Genomic DNA, 22537 nt, shown 5'->3' on the forward strand with positions numbered 1-22537 from the left:
ATGTGCTTTAACTAAGTGCACCACTGCCAGCCTCCAAATTCTCTTTCATTTCTTTCCAGTTTCACATGCAGCTACTTTTAAAAAAATTTCTTAATTGGAGAATTAATGTTTTACATTCGACAGTAAATACAATAGTTTGTACATGCATACCATTTCTCAGTTTTCCATATAACAATACAACCCCCTCTAGGTCCTCTGTCATCCTTCTTGAGCGTGTAGTCTCCCATACAGCTACTTCTAAAGACTCAAGCTAGTTAACTCCTAGAAAGTGCACTTTTAAAAACAAAATTAAAACTCAACTGGGAAACTGCATTTTAATGAGGCTGGACACCTTTTTTTTTTTTTAATTATGCATGGGGTTCTATAGGCAAATGGCTACACTTTTCTTCGTGTCCATTTTCTACTCTCTGAGATGATTATCTCTTAAGATCTTTTTTTTCTTTTTTCTTTTTTTTTTTTTCCCTCCAGGGTTATTGCTGGGCTCAGTGCCTGCACCATGAATCCACCGCTCCTGGAGGCCATTTTTTCCCCCTTTTGTTGCCCTTGTTGTTGTAGCCTCGTTGTAGTTATCATTATTGCCATTGTTGACACTATTCGTTGTTGGATAGGACAGAGAGAAATGAAGAGAGGAGGGGAAGACAGAGAGGGGGGGGAGAAAGACAGACATCTGCAGACCTGCTTTACCGCCTGTGAAGCGACTCTCCTGCAGGTGGGGAGCCGGGGGCTCGAACCGGGATCCTTAAGCCGGTCCTTGCGCTTTGCGCCACTTGCACTTAACCCACTGCGCCACTGCCCGACCCCCTCTTAAGATCTTTTATATTTCTAATGTTCTATAATTTTCATTTGAAACAGCCTGTAATAAAGTGTGATTATAAGAGAGTGAATATGATTCCGTAAGTGTCATAGAAGCCAATTTATTCTTTTACATGTACTTTGTGAATGTTTGCAAGATAAGCAGCAACCTTTGAGGCATTTCTCATTTTCCTCTGGGTCTCAGGCTCAACCACTAGCCAGTAGATGCATACCACTTGATAAGAATCCCTAACACTGTATAAAGACGTCCAGAAAATAATAGGAATGCTTTTCAAATCTCGTGTTCTTTTTCTCATTCTCAGTGTAATCATCTCATAATTGCTTAAAGTTAAAAAAATGAATTCACAGTTTAAAGTTCAAGAAGTTTCTTTACATTAGCATCATATTTGTTTTAGGAGAAAAAAATGAAGATGTCTATATTCCTGGGACTTACTCAGTTAATTATCTTATGCATGTTGAGTGCATAAATTTTATCCACTCATCACCCACCACTGTTTTCATTCACTGAGTTTTCTAGTGAACTATAGAATTCTTATGTATAGACGAACAAGCTGGTTTTTTGGTAAATTGAAGCTAAGAACTTCTTGGGGGGGGGCACATTTTTTCTACAGGCAACAGTGCTGGCTTGCTCTCCATCCTCCCTCTCTGCAGCTGTGGGGACTGAGGAAGGCTCAGTCTACTTCCTGGATGTCCGGGATGCTGAAGCCCCCGAGGTAGTTCACAAGGCCTTCCTCTCCACATGGTCCGTGCAGCAGATCCTGTGAGTGTTTCTGCACAAGTTCTGTTTTTAAAATAAGATCACTGTGAAAAGGCTCATCTCCTGGTGCCCACACCCCCAATTCTTCCTGGAGACAGAGTTCTCGGATAGAGATATGTTATTCATTAACAAGCAAAGGAGTAACTACCAAGCATGAGTGTGCCAGGCACTTCTGTTATATTAACTTCATGAGACAGATGCTGCCTCCATTTTTTTTATGTACCAAAATGTATTTATTCTTTTTCTTCTTCTTTTTAATTTCCTTATTGGGGAATTAATGTTTTACATTCAACAGTAAATACAAGAGTTTGTACATGCATAACATTTCCCAGTTTTCCATATAACAATACAACCCCCACTAGGTCCTCTGTCATCCTTTTTGGACCTGTACTCCACCCCCACCAACCCCAGAGTCTTTCACTTTGGTACAATACACCAATTCCAGTTCAGGTTCTACTTGTATTTTCTCTTCTGATCTTGTTTTTCAACTTCTGCCTGAGAGTGAGATCATCCCATATTCATCCTTCTGTTTCTGAATTATTTCACTTAACATGGTTTCTTCAAGCTCCATCACTGCTCCAGATTCTGAGGGCAGTAGCAATGGAGACTCATAGTTTTATTTGGTGAGTCTTAGGGGAGTCCTCTCCTCCCTTTAGCCACCTTTTCGTTGGCGAAACAGACTGGAGGTGGTGTCTCAACTGGTAAACTGAGGGATATTGTCAGCCACTTAATCTCTCCCTAGGCTCCTTTCTGTTCATGAGCCACACATGTTTGCACTCACCAGTAATTTGGTGGGTTTCTGATGTCGTTCTAGTCCTATCTTGTTGTGGTCCCAGGTGGTCTCCTTTGGTATTCCTAGTTGACCTGGGAGAGAAACACAGCTGCTGCTGCTCCGTAGCCCCGCCTCCAGAAGTCTCCCCTCTGCCTCCATTTTATAGATGAGGAAGATGAGGCAGGCAAAGCTTTCATAGCTAGCTAAATGTTACACAAAACAGTAACATTTGCATGACAAATGTCAGGGTTTGAACCCAGGGAACTGGGTTCTGGAGTCACTGCCTTTGTTCAGAGTGCTAGCAAAGCAAATACAATGTTTTTTCTCTCTTTCTTTCTTTCTTTCTTTCTTTCTTTCTTTCTTTCTTTCTTTCTTTCTTTCTTTCTTTCTTTTTACCAGAGCATTGCTCTGGCTCAATTGGTAGTGCTGGGAATTGAAACTTTGCACTACCATTGTGCAGTTTCCCCAACCCTTCATTTATTTCTCTTTCAGTGAGTGGTATATCTTGGAGAATGTTCTTTATCCAGGCATAAAAATGTTCTTCATTTCCTTTTTTTTTATGTATAGATATTTTTTCTTTTCTTTTTAATTTCTTTATTGGGGGATTAATATTTTACATTCAATAGTAAATACAATAGATTGTACATGCATAACATTTCTCAGCTTTCCACATAACAATACAACCCCATAGGTCCTCTGTCATCCTTTTTGGATCTATACTCTCCTCAGATCCTTTTTTTAAAATTCATTTTTATTTTTTCCCTTTTGTTGCCCTTGTTGTTTATCATCATTGTTGTCATTATTGTTGTTATTATTGTTGTCATTGTTGTTGGGTAGGACAGAGAGAGGAGGGGAAGACAGAGAGGGAAAGAGACACTTGCAGACCTGTTTACCGCCTGTGAAGCGACCCCCCTGCAGGTGGGGAGCCAGGGGCTCAAACTGGGATCCTGATGCTGGTCTGTGCACTGCATGCCACGTGTGCTTAACCCGCTGCACCACCACCGGCTCCCCTTCATTTCCTTTTTACAATTACATAGTATATATAGTATTCCCTTTTGTGAATGCATCACTTTTTTTTTTCCTCACCAATGTTATCTCTGGGACTTGGTACCTGTATTAAGATTCTGCCATTCACAGGGGTTTCTCTCTTTCTCTACCTCCCTCCCTCTTTACCTTGTCTGTTGGTCTGCTTCTAAATTCTGCTTCTAAGACGCCTTCTGTTGCATTGCTTGCCGCTGTGGTCTATTTACATAATCATTGTTTTGTCAGCACTGGTTTAATCCCCACTGGTTCTCGGGCTTTTTCTTTCTCCCCACACCCTATCCTATGTACATCCTCTTCTGACCTGACACTTCCACCTCAGGAGATATATAGGACAAGATTGTGATTAGAGATAGCTAGGTCATACTGCATTCCTGCTCAATAAAGATTGAACTGCGTTCCCAGCTCAGCCATGGGTCCCTGGTCGTCTCTCTCTGGCCTGTGAAGCTAGCCTGGCACTTGTCTGTGATTCTCTCTCTCTGTCTCTGTCTCTGTCTCTCTCTCTTCTTTATAGACTCATGAGCCTTACCCCCTACAGGTGACACTGCTTGACCTCCTACTACCACTTTTTAAAAAGGTTTAAATTCAGGTCCATGTACATGGAAATATGTGTGGCCTAACTAGAGTACCATAGCCCAGCCTTCACCATCACTTTTTTTAAAAAATTTTTATTCATAAAATGGAAATACAGATAAGACCATAGGATAAGAGGGGTACAATTCCACACAGTTCCCACCACCAGAACTCCATATCCAATTCCCTCCCCTGATAGCTTTCCTGTTCTTTGGCTCTCTGGGGGTATGGACCCAGGATCACTATCACTTTTTTAAAAGACAGGATATTGATGAGTATTTAGAGTATTTAAATTTTTGTTGTTGTTACTTTTTATCAGAGCACTGCCCAACTCTGGCACATGGTGGTTCTTGGGGTCAAATCTGGGACCATTTGCATGCAAGTCCTGTGCACTGCCTCTGCATTATTTCCCAGCTCAAATCTTCTGAAGCAATATGCTTAGGAAGACAGCAAAGAAACACTGGACTTGGACTTGTGTGTGTGTTATTGTTATTATTTCATCACTCAGTCAAACTATTAAGTACCGGTGGGAAATGATATGTATGCCTGACTTTACTGACAGAATTTCTACCACACACAGTAAATGATTGAATTTGATCCTCACCCCACCAGTCAGAAAGGTGTTGTTTGTGCCAACTCTCCAAAGTAGGGGAATCTAGCTCAGATTCTGGGAGAGAAGTTGACCACTATGACCAGCTGGTACCTGGAGGAGCTGATATTTTGTTGTCTGTGCTATTTCTGCCAAGCCTGCCTCTCCCCCTCCATGGGGGAAGATACATGATCTCTCTCCATAGGAGCTTGTTTTTTTGCACCATAGCTAGAGTGTATGTGTGTGTGTGTGTGTGTGTGTGTGTGTACACACATGTCCCTGCCTCTTCTGCATTTTCCCCACTTTTTCTAATTTGCTGATAGTGGGGAAATATTGAACTGCATTTTTCTTCCTGCCAGGTATTGATACAAAGGACACTGAATTGTCACTCATCACTAAATTGAGCATTGCTTATTTCCATCTGAAATATCAAGAGAGTTCTGTTGCCACATTTCATTCATTCATGACTATTTTCCCATCTTTTTTTTATAGATATAAAAAGGAAATACTGACAAAACCATAGGATAAGATGGGTACAACTCCACACAATTCCCACCACCAGAACTCCATATCCCATCCCCTCCTCTGATAGCTTTCCTATTCTTTAATCCTCTGGGAGCATGGACCCAAGGTCATTGTGGGATGCAGAAGGTGGAAGGTCTGGCTTCTGTAATTGCTTCCCCGATGAACATGGGCATTGACAGGTCCATCCATACTCCCAGCTTGCCTCTCTCTTTCCCTAATGGGGCAGGGTTCTGGGAAATCAGAGCTACAGGACACATTGGTGGGGTTGTCTGTTCAGGGAAGTCTGGTTGGCATCAAAGTTAACCCAATTGCCAAATATTTTCCCATCTTACTAAATCTTTTCTTGACTATGTACTTATACATTGCAATTTGAAAATGGAATGAGCCTAGAATATAATGACTATATTCACCTACAATCATCTGACTTCCATTCAATATGAAGTTGGATAGTATTAACAATCAGTAACTTTAAACATGGATGATTTTGAATGTGCCTCATGCTTTCACTCAACAAATATGTTTACCATCTTGCTAGTGAAACAAGTGATATCTAGTAATCAGTTGTTTCTTTTTTTCTTTTTCTTTTCTAGTTATGACCAGCAAGGAGTGTTTCTTTTAGTTGGGACATCAGAAGGATATGTCTTTGTTATCAATGCCAACCCCTCAAGTTTATTTGAGATTTTTGGATTCATAGGTAACATACAGAGTGTTTACTAATTTAATGTATTGGTCACTTTATTTCAAAGACCTTAAGGTTATAAGAGTGGAATCATAGTGAAACAATTACTTATGGCATATTGTTTAAGAGAGAAGCATTTAAACAACTGCTGAAAGTTACATAAGAGAATTCCCACACCATAGAGGGTGAGGTGTAGAGTGAGTTTATAAACTCTGTGTGGTGGAAGCCAACAAACTCTTCATTTGGGACTGTTTGATATTTGCTTGACAGTGGAGATTTGTAGTTCAAGGCTTAATGATATAATTCTTATCTTGAAGTCATGGAATATGATTAGGTGAGTTAAGAACACAAAGGAGAAACAAAGTCAATGATTTAATGAGGTCAAACAGAGAACCTAAATGTGTCAGTGACATGGACAGTGGTTCACATACAGTGGGCTTGAGAGTGAACATAAGCTATGATTGTATTCAAAGAAGCTATAAGCCCTACTGAAAATTCCATGCATTTAACATGCCTGGCAGGTTAGTGTGCAGGATGGGGGAAAGTGATGACTAGAATCCAAGAGATCTGCAGTGGTCAGATCTCTTGGGTATCTAGGAGCCAATTCATGAAGTTGTGTGTCTCTCCATCACATTTGCAAGACCTTGACTACTGATGCTGAGTTTCTTCAGTATTGGGAATGAGCAGACTGGCTGGGTGTTGAGAATCCACAGGTGGTGCTGAGTGAGGTGAGCATGGCAGGCTTTGGAGTCCTTCCTGGATTGCAGTGAAGCAGGGCTGAGTGGAGCTGGGCAGAATTTGCTAGCCCAAACATCTAATCAGGAGACTCTTCACTGTGATCCTTAGAAATGTCCCTGTGGGATTACAAAGATTAGTGACACCATCAAGTTGAAGGGATGAGTATCCCCACCACATCCCCATTCAACTCACCTGACTGCCCTGTATAGAACTCTGATAGTTCTTGAAAATGGCAGTGAACTATTGTGAATTTGATTTGGTGGTGACTCTGATTGCAACTGCTGTGATAGATATGGTTTCTTTGTCTTAGTAATTAGCACATCCCCTGGCAGCTGCTTTGTAGGTCCTGATTAAGAGTTAGCCTTTTCCTCCAGCCCTGTCAGTAAGATCCACCAGAAGCAATTTTGGTTTTGATTGGTAAAACCATATATGCACCTCCCTTGTCCTACCTCAGGGGTGTATCAATTTTTCAGCCCTATGCTATAATTTAATTTGCAGGGTTGGGGAGATAAAATTTTTCATTAAACTTTTAAATGATCACTTATGTTTATTATCTTTTGTCTTTAGAGGTGGGCAAAAACATTTTACAAATATCCACAGTGTCTCTTTTGGAAAATGACATAGTGGAAGTCATGGTGCTGTTCATGCTTCCAGAAACAGAAAGGAGCAAGTTGGAACTGTTCACTCTGCCTAAAATACTACCACAAGGTAAGAGAAAACAAGTGACCAATTCTGTCATAGGCTCATAAGGTCATTAAGTTATTAATATAGCTTTTTAAAAATTTTTCCCCTTTGATGATAGAAAATTTTTCTCTTAATACACAAAGAGGCAAAATGATAAACTTTCATGCATCTTTTTTTTTCTTTTCAAGCAACTGATGTGGTCATTAAACAATGTAAAATAATTTTCTCTAGGTCTAGTCATTCCTGCAAGCCTTACTACAAGAGGAAGAAAAAAAACAGGATCCATCGCCCCCTTATCAGCATGATTTCTCATTTCATGCTGTCTCTAATTTTGTAGTTTTAAAAACACATAGTTAAACTCAAGTTACTGTATAATTACTTTCACTAGAGAAAAATATAGTAAAAGCTTTCTGGATGAAGAGATTTGATAAAACAGAACACTTTGTTTTAGATAACAAATTTATCTAGCTAGTGGTTTTGCAAATATGTAATTATAGAGTAGAAGAGAACCACAAAACTTACAGTATGTTTATATTTTAACTAGAGATTTCTAGATCATTACGAGGTTCTTTTAACCATATTTCTACTTAATTGATAAAATTAACTGAGGTCTTACCAAAGAGATTTAACTGTCAGTCCTTTAATAGACAAGTATTTTTAGTGGAACCTAGATGCTTTTTGATACTCTTTATCACCTAAAATATCCTCCACATTACTGATTGAACATTTAAAATTTCTATTTTACTTTCCATATTTGCTCATAGTGATTGAAAAAAGAAAACCAGTACATGGCAATAAGTGATCTGTCTTCTTTCCCCAATTTTACAGTTTCTGGAAGCTTTGCTGATGAAAGAGGGAGGCTGAGAGATGAATGTATCCACAAGTTCCTGTATGAGATAGAACACCCCCTGTCCTCTGCAGTGTTGGACTTCAGAAGTAATCGAATATATGGTTTTTGCAGCCACGTACCATACATCTGCAGCTATCATCTTCCTGAAACAGTATGCCTAAACCTTAGTATGCCATCATTTATCATAGCGGTCAGGATTGACACCCTGCATTAATTAGCCGTGATCCATGCTTCAGCATTATCCTCCAGTCTCGGTTAACAAATGGCTTTATTATAGTGACATCATTTCCTTAAAGTAGATATATGGTAGCCCAATAAATGAATCCATCATAAAACACCTTTGGGTCACCTCACACTTCTACTAGATATATCATACTTGTCAGATAGACATGCAGATAACATAATATTAAATTAGTGCCTTTTCAAATTATCTAGAGTTAGAACATCTATTCCAAAGGTGTCAGGGGCTTACATGGCTGATGGTTTTCTTTCTTTTTAAAAAATTTTTCTTTTTTTTAAATCTTTATATTAACTTTATTTGATAGAGACAGTCAGAAAGTGAGTGACAGAGAGTGATAGGGAAAGAGACAGAAACACACCTGCAGCCCTGCTTCACCACTCGTGAGTCTTTCCCCCTGCAGATGGCGACTGGGGGCTCAAATTTGGGTCCTTTAGCACTGTGACATGTGCACTCAACCGGATGCACCACCACCCAGCCTCTGGTTGATGGTTTTCAATGGAGCCTTGTACTGGAGCTTTGAGCAAAAATGCAGAAAATAACCAAGCTGTGTTTCTAGCATCCTTTCAAAACACTTTTTGCAAATTCTCCCATATTATGTCACCTCCTGCTACACACACCAGTTTCACTATACTTGGTCTCAGAAACTCTTCTTACTAAGAGGAGCAAATAGCAGCCAGGTATGTGACACAGAAATTCACGGAGGAAACAAATGGTTTATGACAGTGTTAGGAACCAAACATCATTTTCTTTTTTTCCCTTTTTCTTGTCCTTGTTTATCATCATTGTTATTGTTACTATTGTTGTTGTTTTTGCTTTCATTGTTGCTGGATAGGACAGAGAGAAATCAAGAGAGGAGGAGAAGACGGGGGAGAGAAAGACAGACACCTGCAGACCTGCTTCACCGCCTGTGAAGTGACCCCCCTGCAGGCGGGGAGCCGGGGTCTCAAACCGGGATCCTATGCCGGTCCTTACACTTCGCCAAACAGCATTTTCAAAAGTTTGAGGTGGGAATACACAAGACATATATGAGGATATTGACACATTTATTTTAGCTTGAGCATAGAAACATATAAAAGTGATCCATAAATAGTAAAGGGTGTTAGTGTAAGCTCAGATGTTTAATAGTCATTAGGTCATACAGAAGACTTCTTAGTTGATCCAAACCAACTTTTATTTGCATAAAAGATGACAACCATGATTATCAGAACAGAGTCCCACTTTGTCATTTATTTCCAGGGAACGAATTTGTGCATCTCAATCTGACCAAACCTTAGGCTGCTGGCCACCTGACCCTCTGATCTTTCCCATAACAGTTATTTTCTTTGGTTGACAGGCAACTAATAGTGTCTGCATTCTCCAGCCACTCAAAAAAATCCAAAGCAAACAGTATGGACCTGGAAATCTCTCTCTATCTCCTCATGGATTATGGCTCATAACATTAGATAAAGGTGGATTTCTATGTATCCGAGATATTAACACCTTGGTAAACTTAATTTTTTTTATTATAAGCAATTTAATAGTGTCTTACAAAGCTAAAATATTTCAGGGACATACTTCCACTTACATAGATGTGTGTGTCTGGTCACCTCTATCACCACCAAAGTTCACCCTTCCCCCGAATATGGTTTTCACAAAGTCCAAGAGACCGTTTTCTTTTCTTTCTTCTCAAGTTCATGTGTTTTAACTATTTGTATTCCAAAGGTGAGTGGAACCATCCAGTAGCAGAATTTCATTTTTTCATTTGTTTCACCTAATAAAATCACCTCCAGTTACATTTATTTTATCCTGAACAATACACTCTCATCTTTGTAAATGGCAGAGTAGCATTCTGTTAGCTGATACCTGGCTTTCAGTCGAGAAGCTTAAACTGTTGTCCTGTGTCCCAAATTAATGGTGTTTCTTTGGCTTCTTAGTAAGTTGTTTGACTAGACCTGCCCCATGAGGCGTGTTGCCTTGATTCCTCACCACACTCAGTGCCATCTCTCATCACAGCTTCTGTGCACATAAACACCTGATTTTTTAATTATTAATTTATTTTTCCCTTTTGTTGCCCTTTTTGTTTTTTTATTGTTGTTGTTGTTATTATTGTTGTTGTTAGATAGGATAGAGAGAAATAGAGAGAAGAGGGGCAGACAGAGAAGGGGAGCGGAAGACACCTGCAGACCTGCTTCACCGTCTGTGAAGCGACTACCCAGAGGTGGGGAGCCGGGGGCTTGAACTGGGATCCTTAACCAGTCCCTGTGCTTTGCGCCACGTGCGCTTAACCCGCTGCACTACTGCCTGACTCCCAAACACCTGATTCTTAAAAGCACCTGAATTAGTATCTGTGCTTGCTCAAAATCCCCCCCCCATCCTTTGACAAATTTGTTCATGTCTCTATGTCTGGTTTTCTTACTATAAATTGTTGATAATAGTTCCTCTCTTTGCATACACAAAAAAAAATCAGAGGGAAAAAATAAGTAGAATTGGTTAATGGATTTTGAACTAGGAATTTTCAGTGCTGTGTATTCCCAACAGACGATTTCCAAGACTAATTCAACTAAAATTAGCAAGTAGAAAAAAGATTTACATATGGGCAAAATGTATGTAACCCCTATAGAAAAGTTATGTGGGAGAATTGTGTTTATAATTTCTGTACTTCATTCCCATAACCATGGAGGAAACATTTGTTCGGTATCGGAGTCATTCTCACCAAGGGCACGGGATTCAGTCGTTGAAACTTTCAGTCGATGGACAAAACATTTTGGTGAACGGGAAAGATGATGGCACCCTTGTCTATCTAAGATGGAGGTATGGATGTTAACAATCCTGTTAGCAATCCTGCATAGCATGGTAATGTAAGATGTAGCTTTTGTTACTCTCTTGGTTATAGAAAAATCATCTAACAGGAGACAACTCCTACTGAAAAAGATTTTTTTTTTTGCATTCACAGATCCCAAAAGGTGATGTAATGCACATGGGTGGTTGGTGAGGGCACATGTGGAAGCCAGAGTAAGGAGACAAAAGAAGAAGTAGGGGAAGTCCAGGTTTCTTCTGGTTTTCATGGGTAGGAATAGCAGGTTTAGGATTGACAAATTTGGAGAATTTCAGTGAGTTCAGAGCACAGAGTTGATTCTTTAGTTGTCTGGTATTTGGCCCGTGGGTAACTAGGGTGAGGCAATGACGGTCCTATGTGTTAAAGCTCAGTAGAATAGATGGTTGGGGGGGGGGGGGGAGGTAGCATAGTGACTATGCAAAACTCTCATGCCTGAGGCTCTGAGGCTAAATTCATTTCCCAGCACCACTACAAGCCAGAACTGAGCAGTGCTTTGGTTTAAGAAGAAAAAATGGAGATGGTTGAGGATGTGTACTCTAGACTGGTCAGTTTGCATTTGCAAAGTGGACTCCAGGGCTAGTGGCTTGCTGTCTCTAACAACTGGTCAGGCCTGGGTGGTAGGGGCATTCCCTCTAGGGTTAGCAAGTACCAAGGGGTCAAAGCATCAGAATACAAAAAATAAAAACATAATTAATGCATATGGGGTGATCATCCCTCCCTATCATAACACCTATAGAAGGCACAAAAGGAGCTAGGGCAATTCTGAATAGTAGAGGGCTTTAAAAAAACTCCTGATTAGGGACCGGGTGGTGGTGCACCTGGTTGAGCACACGTTACAGTGCTCAAGGACGCAGGTTCGAGCCCCCAGTCCCCACCTGCAAGGGGAAATCTTCCCAAGGGGTGAAGCAGGTCTGCAGGTGTCTCCTTTTCTCTCTACCTCTCTATCTCCCCTACCTTTTCGATTTCTGGCTGTCTCTATCCAATAAATAAAGATAATAAAAAAAACTCTTGATAACTCTTTAAAATCCCCTGTTGTGCAAGGATACAGGTTCAAGCCTCCAGCCCCCATTTGAGGTGTGGGGGAGCATGATGAGTGGTGGAGCAGGGCTGCACGTGTCTTTCTTTCTCTCCCTCTCTGTCTCCTTCTTCGTTCTCAATTTCTCTATGTCCTATCAAATGAAAACAAAAGAGGAGAAAAAGAAGGGAAAGTGGCCTCCAGGAGCAGTGGGTTCATAGTGCAAGCACCGAGCCCCAGTGGTAATCCTGGAGGCAGAAAAGTAAATTGCCTTGTATTTCTGTATGTATACACATGTGTAGGTTTATTTTCTCAATTAGATTTTTCTTAGAAAGCATTAAATTATTTAGACATTGCTTAGACTAAAATTAAAGTTCAAGTCCAGTCATTAGCCAGGACTGAGCAGTGCTCAGGTCAAGAATAAAAATAAATAAATGTTACTTTTTAAAAATTATGCTGAAATTGTAAATAAATGCTACCCAACAGATGATGACAGACTTGTAGAGACTGTGAAGGTGACATCCAGGACTTTAAATGTTGCCTTGTTTGATCTGCTGAGGGATATCAGTTGGCAGTTCAATTTATTTCACACATAATACATTATCTTTGGTGAGCAAAACTGTAACAAGACATGTCCTTTCTCAATGACATTAGGAAATGTTAAACATTGTGAATCGTTTTATGTCATAACTGTTAGCGAGCATAAATCAAACCACCATCCACTGTAAGGAAGCAAAGATGTTTATTGACGAATTGCAATCCGGGCCGAGATGGTGACTGGTGTTAGTCTACCAAACTCGACCCCGAACAGGGCTCAAACCATACAATTTATAGGAATTCAGACTACACGCAGGGAGGGGGAGCACATCACCTTATCAACCTACATCCAATAACAGGCTATAGCAAACACAAGATCCAATCATTTCAAACTTAGCAAAAGCATGATCCATTCAAAGCAAAGCGCGGGCTAGTTTCAAATATAGTAAGATCACACAACCAATAGAATTCAACCAGGCACATCCTCCTGCCATTGGCTATGACCACCCATCCGGTAGACAGCACACCACAAAGTCTGTTCAAAGGTCCTGATAAGGCTTGTCCCCATGTAGGGTCCTTCGAACAATGGGTGGCCTTCACTGATGAGGTCCTGATAAGGCTTGTCCCCAGGCAGGGTCCTTCGAACAATGGGTGGCCTTCACTGATTAGGTCCTGCTTATTCAAGGGGGAAGGGGCAAGGAATTTTCCACCTCATACTACAAGCAACTCATACTAAAAGCACTTAACAAACAACTGCATAAAAAGGGAATTTCAAGGCTACTGCCTTTTACAATAACAGTTGTGCTAACCACTTATTTCGTTTCATTTTTTTCCTCCAGAGTTATTGCTGGGGCTTGGTGCCAGCACTACAAATCCACTGCTCCTGGAGGCCATTTTTCCCATTTTTGTTGCCCTTGCTGTTGCCCTTGTTGTGGTTGTTAATGTTATTGTTGTTACAGCTATTGTTGCTGGATAGGACAGAGAGAAATCGAGAGAGGAGGCGAAGAAAAGAGGGGGAGAGAAAGACACCTGCAGTTGCTTCACTGCTTGCAAAGCAACCCCCCTACAGGTGGGGAGCTGGGGGCTCAAACACAGATCCTTACGTGGGTCCTTACGCTTTGTGCATGTGTGCTTAACCCACTGTGCTACCACCCAGCCCTCTAGCCACTTATTTCAAAGGCTCATTTATATAAGTTCCCACTATATAAGTGGAATCTTCAGTAAGATATTAGCATACATTTCATTCTACCAGTTCTAACTAATCTTTTATAATAAATGAACAAATACTATCTCAGTAGATGCAAACAGTTGTTGAAGACTATAGAAGTAAGGGTATTTTCACCTACCAGTGGTTAATCATAGGGATTTCCAACTCAAAACAAAGTCAAATGTGATACCTTTGGTCCAGAATGCCTTAGCTTTTGCCCTAAGGCATGAAACAAGTGATTTGCATCATGCTTTTTAAAAAAAAATTATCTTTATTTATTGGATAGAGAAAGCCAGAAATCGAGAAGGAATGGAAGAGACAGAGAGACACCTGCAGCCCAGCTTCACCACTCATGAAGCTTTCCCCCTGCAGCTGGGGACCAGGGGCTCGAACACAGGTCCTTGCACAGTGTAACATGTGCACTCAACAAAGTGTGCCACCACCCTGCCCATTTGCCTCATCTTTAACAATGTTGTTCAAGGTGGGATCTTTATCACTTGTGAATTTGTTAATGTGTTTTCCTGCTTCCCACCCAGACGTTCTGAATCAGAATTTCTTCTGATGGAGCCCAGGTCTGAGCAAATCCTCTGGGCAGTTCTGATGTACCTAAAGCTTGAGATAAACTAGTACATGTGTGGAAGTGACTTACATGTTACTGTGTTTATGTGTGAGAAACAGCACAGTCCTTAGTATTCAGAGACTATACTGTCCAGAAGCCAAGGTGGGTGGTCAAAAGACATGTCATTTTCAAGGGTGAGAATATAGGGAATAGTGTGGGTGAGTTCACCCCCAAAAGTCAAGAGATATGTTGTGTTCTAGAACCCATGAAAGGGCTCTCCTCAAAGTAGAATCCCTAATAAGTCTTGGCAAGTATTTTTTTTTCATCTGAAATGAAAAGCAAAAATATATGTGTGCCCCCCCCCCCATCAAACTAAAAATTGCCTACACAGAAAAGGATACCATTATCAAAATGAAAAGGTAATCTGCTGAAGTAGAACATTTGAAAATCATATATCTGATAAGGGATTAATATCTGGAATATATAAAGGACTCATATTCAGTAGCAAACACAAGCAGATTTAAAATGGGCAAGATATCTGAACACAACGTTTTTCTTTTTTTTTAATTTTTATTTATTTTTTATTTTTCCCTTTTGTTGCCTTTGTTGTTGTCATTGTTGCCATTAATGTTGTTATTGTTGGATAGGACAGAGAGAAATGGAGAGAGGAGTGAAAGACAGAGCTGGGGAGAGAAAAATAGACACCTGCAGACTTGCTTTCACCGCCTATGAAGTGAACCCCCTGCATGTGGGAAGCCAGGGGCTCGAACCAGGATCCTGATACCTGTCCCTGCGCTTTGTGCCATGTGCACTTACCCCACTGCACCACCGCCCAGCTTCCCACAAAGTTTTTACAAAGGAGACATACAAACAGTCGTCAGTACATGAAAAGATACTGTTAATAAACAGGAAGCATGCAAACTGAAAGAACAATGAGATATCACTTTGCAGATACTAGTGCATTATTAAGACATTCAGTGGCCAGGGGCATAGCTTATCTGGTAGAATGCAGGACTCTATTTAGCTGGTAGAATGCCTGAGGTTCCCAGTTCGATCCCCAGCACAGCATGTACTAGAGTGATGCTCTGGCTTCTTTCTTTTTCTTATATATGAAAGTCTTCCTCTACCAATGTGTCAACAACTGTACTGTGACCCATTAATCCCCACATAATAAAGTTTAAAAAAAGAAAAAAATGTTTTATAAAGGCATTTAATAAATGTTATTTATTTAAAACTTAAGAAATCATAAGTATTAGTGAGGGTATGGAGAAAAAGAAATCCTTGTGTACTTTTGGTAAGAATGTAGTCAAAATGCAACCACTATAAAGAACAATATAGAGATTGTTCAAAAAATTAAAAAGAACTGCTATATGATCCAGTAATTCCACTTTTGGGTATCTATCCAAAGAAAACAAGAAAACAAAAACTAATTTGCAAAGATTTATGCAACCAACCCCATGTTCACCAAAGCATTATTTACAGTAACCAAATACAGAAACAATCTAAGTGTCCATTGATGGGTGGGTAGATAAATCATTTACGGGGGGGTGGGGGGGTTGGGCAGTAGCGCAGAGGGTTAAGTGCACATAATGCAAAGTGCAAGGACCAGCTTAAGAATCCTGGTTCGAGCCCCCAGACCCTCACCTGCAGGGGGTCACTCCACTGGTTGTGATGCAGGTCTGCAGGTATCTGTCTGTCTCTCCCTCTGTTTCCCCTCCTCTCTTGATTTCTCTCTGTCCTATCCAACAACAGCAGCAGCAATGACAACAACAAGGATAACAAGGGCAACAAAATGGAAAAAAATGGCCTTCAGGAGCAGTGGATTCGTTTTGCATGCACTGAGACCCAGCAATAACCCTGGAGGCAAAAAAAAAGAAATCATTTACATAGATGGTAGATATTGACAGGAAGATATATATATATATATATATATATATATATATATATATATATATATTCACAACATTGTGGAATATCATTCTGCCACCAAAATGAATGAAATTTTGTTATTTGCAACAACATAGATGGACATTGAAGGCTTAATAGTAAGTGAAATAACTCAGAGATAGACAAATAGCATATGATTTCTATAAAAACCTAAAAAACAAAGAGCACATGAACACACAAAGCAAACTCTTTGATACTCAAAGAGCAGATTGGTGATTTCCAAAAGGGAGTGGTAAGTGAAAGAAATAGGTAGGGGTCAAAAGGTAAAAAAAAAAAAAAGCATATAGTGTAAATTCTGAATCCTTACAACTTTTAAATATGAGTTCACGTTGCCTTGTCTTATCTCCCCTTCTAATTAAGGAGACTGCTATAGCTGGAGAGAATCCAAGTGACTATATTTGCTCTCAGGATATATATTTAAACAAGTTAATAGTCTAGTGTACCAGAAAATGGAAAAGGTGCAACATAAAAGAAGAATAAAATATGCTGTGGTGTTAAATTATACTATACATATAATAATTATACAAAATGGTCTAGCCTGCTTAAAGGAAAACAAAAAAACATAATCACAGCTCAGTTTTAAAAAATACAGCATTACTGACATTTTTGAAAAGATTCTCTTTGTGTAAGTTCTCTCCCTCAGGGGATTTTTTTTAAATGTGATTTTGTAGTCAATGTGTGTGTTTCTTTTTTAATTAATATAGGCGATTTGGAGCAGCCTTGGCAAATGAAATTCTCGAATACTCTCAACAACTTTTAAATTCACTGAAGAACACCATGATTAAGGAAAACGAGTATTTAGATATAACACAAAATCAGAGTGGAGAGTCAGAAAAGGAAAATGAACGAGTTGAGTTCCAATATTCTTTCTCTTTCCCCTTCCCTCCCTTCTTTCTCTCCTTTTCAAATAATGTTCAGTATGTGGGACTTGGAGTCAGGTGGTGGCGCACCTGGTTAGCACACACGTTACAGTATGTGGGACTTTCTTTTAACACATAGTAATATTCTCCTTTATCTGGGAGTCCCACAGATTAAAAAATAAGTCTGAGCTACATGTTAGAGAAAATATCTAACCTTTATCAAAGTAATAAAAAAAATATTACAGCTCAGATTTTGTTTACCACACAGTACAAGGTCTAGGCTCACTTGACAAAAAAAAAAAAAAAATGCTGTCAGTACTGGTATTTGAGCAAACCATTCTCTCTGTACTTTGAAATCATATGCATTCTTTAGAAGTCGGCTAGCCAGAGAATAGCATTCATTCAGTCAGTCATTTAGCAAATATTTATCAAGAGCCTACAATGAGTTGAAGGAGAAAATAGGTAAGCAAGACTGATAATTGCCTGCCTTCATGGAGCTTGCCTTAGAATAGGAGATTATGGGTCAACAGAGAAAGATAAATCAATAAAAATAAGAAAAGAGAATGGAAGGGATGGGGATACAGAACTCTTGTGGGGATATTGTGGAATTATACTCCTATGATCTTAAAATTTTGTGAATCAGTATTAAGTCATTAATTTAAAAAAAGGAAATTATACTCTACTCACATAAAAACAGTTGTCTTGTAAACCATTACTTCCCTAATAAAACCATAAAGAAAATAAAAGAGTAAGAAAAGAGTTGATAGTAGAAGATCTGGTCCCTGAATGGGAGTGATCAGTGCCACTGCTGGAAGGGCTTCTCCATGAAGATATTTACACTGTGACTAAATTGAAAGGGTGGCAATATGCAAATATGGGGGTTGCCAAGAGTACATATGGCAGATGGCGAAAGAGCTTAGCATGTCTGAGGACCTCAAAGGGTCTGTGAAGCTGAAATGAGCAAGGGAGAGAATGGTAGGAGACACGGTTGGGAAAAGACCAGGTAACAAAGAGTGCTACAGATCAGGTAGACTTGGGGTTTTAGTTTATCTATAGTGAGGACTTACTAAAACATTGCAGGCAAGATGCTTGATATTCTATAACTATATAAACAGTATATATAAACAAGTATAAACAGCCTTAAAGTAATTATATGAAGGAGGGTGGGAGGAGAAAAAATCGATAAATTTTCAATTTAAATGTTTTCTAAGATGCCCAACACTAGGATGCTAAGCTTTGACTCATCACAAGAGGAATTAGTCCAAAGTGATATCAAAAAGGATATCCCCTGGATACAGCAAAAGAGCCAAGAGGTATCTATAAAACATGGGAAAGGGTTTGAAATTACGCTTTCTAGGTGTGTCAAATATATTTGATGATTATGAGAACCCACTGTCAAGTTGGAAAGTAAGATGAGATGCTATTTGGCAAAGCATTATGTCATACAAAATTAAATTGCTTGCCAAAAACAAACACTACACACAACCGAGCCTTTCAGATTAAGTTACATCTGAACTTTACAAACTGTACTTAGGGTAACACATTCGAAAGGAGGGCACAGCTGAGACAGAGAAAAGGATATGGTCAGTGATACTTCCTCGGAGTGAGCTGGGGGGGGGGGGTAACGCTACAAGTATGGCTTAAAGGACAAGGCGGGTCAGGAACAGGAGGAACATGGTGGTTTCAGATGTTTAGAAAATTGACTTAAGTGTCAGCTTTTACCTGCATTTAGCTGGCTTCCCTAATCCCAGTAATACAGCAGACTTGGTTTTCCTTTGTCAACTATTCCCACCTTTTTCCTACTTAATTATTTCCTTTTCATTGGCCTTATAGTTGACATCAGTGCCAGGTTGCCTCAGTGATCATTTGCATAGAAGCAGTAATGCAAAGTACTGTAGTGATGTTACTTTATGATACTGTTTATTACTGATCTTCAAAAATTGTTTCTAGTGCAGCATAATTTACCTATTGATATATATATGTGAATATACTTATATATATACATAAATGGCTGTATACAGATATACTATCACTATCATTTTTATTGCTAATTTAATATAATTTTTCCATTTCAGGCCATCACAAAGGAAAAAAAACTGTTCTCTAATAAAAGGAAAGAGATAAAAAAAGGAATCAAAGCACTTGCTAAAACTGTAAGTGTTATAACTGTGTATGTTACTACATTTGGTCCTTGATCTAAAACTACTCTTTTGAACATTATAACCACTCCACCATTCATGGATAGTCCCCTTGTGCCATGCAGTGTGCCCACATAGTACTGGGGAGTTGAACTCAGATCCTTGCACATGGTAGTGTGTACACTACCAGGTGAGCTGTCTTGATTCTAAAATCATATGTTTAAAGCAGTATCTGCCCTGCTTTTCTTTATTCTGAACCTTGCACTCTGAAGTGTCTTCATTAGTTTTTGATTATTTACCTCCTTTTCCCCCTAAACTGTCTCCTTGCTACTTCTATTTTTGATATCTCTATTGTGACACTATAAACTTCCAAGAGTGTAAGATGAATATTTATGTTTTTACCCCACCCCCACCACTGCAACATCATATAAGTCCATACTCAGTATGCACACTATTGAAGTTACATAAATATTCATCAAAGCTGAGACACACAATGTATTATAGTTTACTTTTGCAACTTAAATTTATCCTGGAAGTAATAATTGCCTTTGTTTTAATAAGCCTTTCTAGTCAAACTCTCTCAAAATACTCAAAAACTTCACGACTTTTACTCTGAAAATGTCCAATGGTTCTAGTTTATCTATCTCTTCATTTAGCTCCTTCGTTTATTTATTGATTTTATGCCTGGATGATATGTCAAGTTGAGAAAGTAGGGTGTTTAAGTCCCCTCCTATTATTGTGTTGCTGTTAACTTATTGCTGTAGCTTTTTCAGTAGATGTTTGTTGTATTTAGATGGCCTCTCTTTAAATTTTATTTATTTTAAGGTCTATCATGTCAGGTATGAGTATAGCTGTACCTGCCCCTTTTCTGTGGGTCCACTGGCTTGTATGGTAGTTTTCCAACCTTTCACTTTGAGTCTGTGTTTGTCTTGTTGAGTTAGGTGGGGTTCCTGCAGACAGCATATAGTTGGGTTGTGTTTTCTGATCCATCTTCCTACTCTGTGCCTTTCAACAGGTGAATTCAGGCCATGACATTAATTGATACCATTTCTGATACTTTTAAAGTAAATTCAGTATATCATTTCACCTTTAATAATTTAATTATATTTTTCTAAAAGGCTTAACTTCTAAAGTGCATGCCCATAACACTTAGTACATCTAAATGCCAATAATTCTTTAACAGCATCAATAAATTAATACAATTTTATTTTTAGATTAATGTATAAAAATTGAACCTTAACATTTAAATGACCATAATTGACCTATAAACTAATCTTTTACTTGATGATGACATTTAGATTAATAAACTGTCTAGGTACTGGGTGGTGGCACATAGTTGAGTGCACACATTACAGTGCATAAGGACCCAGGTTCAAGCCCCTGTTCTCCACCTGCATAGGGAAACCTTCATTAGTGATGACAAGTGCTATGAATATCTCTTCCTCTCTCTTTCTCTGTCTCCTACTTACCTCTTGATTGTTTTCTGTCTCTATCCAATAAGTATCGATAAATAAAAATTATTTTAAAAAACTAGAGATTTACCATCTGCATATTATTGTTATCAAAAGAGACTCAGAAAACCATTTCTTTGAAGTTTCATTCTTTGTCCCTGTCCTCTCCTATCTTGCAAACCAGGTTCTGACTATGATGGAAGAAAATGAAACAGTAGATGCTGTTGCAAAGTTAGAGCAGCATGAATTTGGTTTGGATCTTGATGAACTGGAAAGGCTCCTTGAAGAAAGTGAGGAAGAAGTGGCAAAGGTAGGTGCATCTAAGAGGAGCATCATATAGCTACAATAAAAGAAGTAAAGGCCATCTTCCTACTCAGTGCCTTTTAGTGGGTGAGTTCAGACCATTGACATTTGTTGATATTCTGGATTTAAGATATTTTAATGCCACTATTTTAAACTTGTCTTGGATGTTCTTATGTGTAACTTCCTTTTGTTACTGTTTATAGGAATGTTGGAAATAATTAGAAAGGACTTTGCTGCGGTGGCACATAATGGACTTGGCTGGGGGCAAGCTAAAATCAAAGGTTTATTAGGGTGGTACAAGGGTACAGGACTTTAATATAGTAGGTGCCATTAAATAGGAAGCTATAGGCAGGGGGTAAATAAGCCAGTTTCATAAGGGCAAGAATAATTTACCCAAAGTTCAGCCAAACGTGTTCATATAGTTCAGTCAGCAGCAGTCTGGTCCTAGGAAGCCTCAGCTGGGGTCACCGTGTGCCTCAGAAGGCACCCGGAAAATCAGGGGGAAGAATCGACCAGATCATGAGAAAGGCAATTACCAAGATTTAAGTTCACTTGTGTAGAAGGCCCAGGAAAAGCGCCATGCCCCTGCCATCTCAACATCCGGACAACCGACCCCCAATCCAAGCCAGCCAGCTCCTAGGCCCCGCCCCCCATCCCAGCTTCCAGGCACACTGCACACTCAGGCGAAGACCGCTGGGCTTCTGGCCACTTGCAAGTTACTTCAGTCCATCAGGCTGACACTTATCTCCAGCCAGTTCTTCGGCAGTGCTATATGCTAAGTCACAGCACAGGGACTCATTTAGAAGCTCTTCTCCAGAATTTTTGGTGATAATTCTTTCAATTGTTACTTGTCCAAGAAGGTTTTTATCCTTCCATCTAGTCTGAATGGCAGTCTATCACGAAAGTGTGTTCTCGCCTGAAAAGTCATTCTCATTGATAACTCAATATATATCTTGACCTTTCTTTTGGCTTTTAGAGTTTGTGTTAAAGAAATCTGGTAATTTTTATTATAATTTTAAAAAATATTTATTTTCCCTTTCGTTGCCCTTGTTGTTTTATTGTTGTGGTTATTGTTGTTATTGATGTCGTCGTTGTTGGATAGGACAGAGAGAAATGGAGAGAGGAGGGGAAGACAGAGAGGCGGAGAGAAAGACACCTGCAGACCTGCTTCACCGCCTGTGAAGCGACTCTCCTGCAGGTGGGGCGCTGGGGGTTCAAACCGGTATCCTTAATACCGGTTTTAATAGCAGGTCTTTGCACTTGGTGCTATGCGCGGTTAACCTGCTGGGCTACTGCCTGACCCCCAGAAATCTTATAATAATCTTGGTAATTTTATGGGTTTACCTTTGTACATGACTTTTTTCTCTTAAAGCCTTCAGGATCTTTTATCTTTTGTTGTTGCTATTTTATTTATGATCTGGGTCAGTTATGTTTGGGACTTTC

At 39.4% G+C, this 22537-nt stretch overlaps 1 protein-coding gene across 1 annotated transcript in view; it reads left to right on the top strand.

Annotated features, from left to right (window-relative positions):
• The window catches only part of CFAP43 (cilia and flagella associated protein 43), a 114242-nt gene that overhangs the window by 43771 nt on the left and 47934 nt on the right, over positions 1-22537 (top strand). The window contains exons 11-20 of the mRNA XM_060171372.1: positions 1425-1573; positions 5661-5764; positions 7055-7195; positions 8000-8172; positions 9596-9745; positions 10922-11052; positions 17047-17191; positions 18414-18515; positions 19278-19355; positions 20976-21101. Of these exons, the coding sequence (XP_060027355.1) occupies positions 1425-1573; positions 5661-5764; positions 7055-7195; positions 8000-8172; positions 9596-9745; positions 10922-11052; positions 17047-17191; positions 18414-18515; positions 19278-19355; positions 20976-21101 (1299 nt within the window). The remainder of the gene's footprint in view (positions 1-1424; positions 1574-5660; positions 5765-7054; positions 7196-7999; positions 8173-9595; positions 9746-10921; positions 11053-17046; positions 17192-18413; positions 18516-19277; positions 19356-20975; positions 21102-22537) is intronic.

Source organism: Erinaceus europaeus, chromosome 14 (assembly GCF_950295315.1).
Source record: "Erinaceus europaeus chromosome 14, mEriEur2.1, whole genome shotgun sequence".
NCBI classification, from domain to species: Eukaryota; Metazoa; Chordata; class Mammalia; order Eulipotyphla; family Erinaceidae; genus Erinaceus; species Erinaceus europaeus.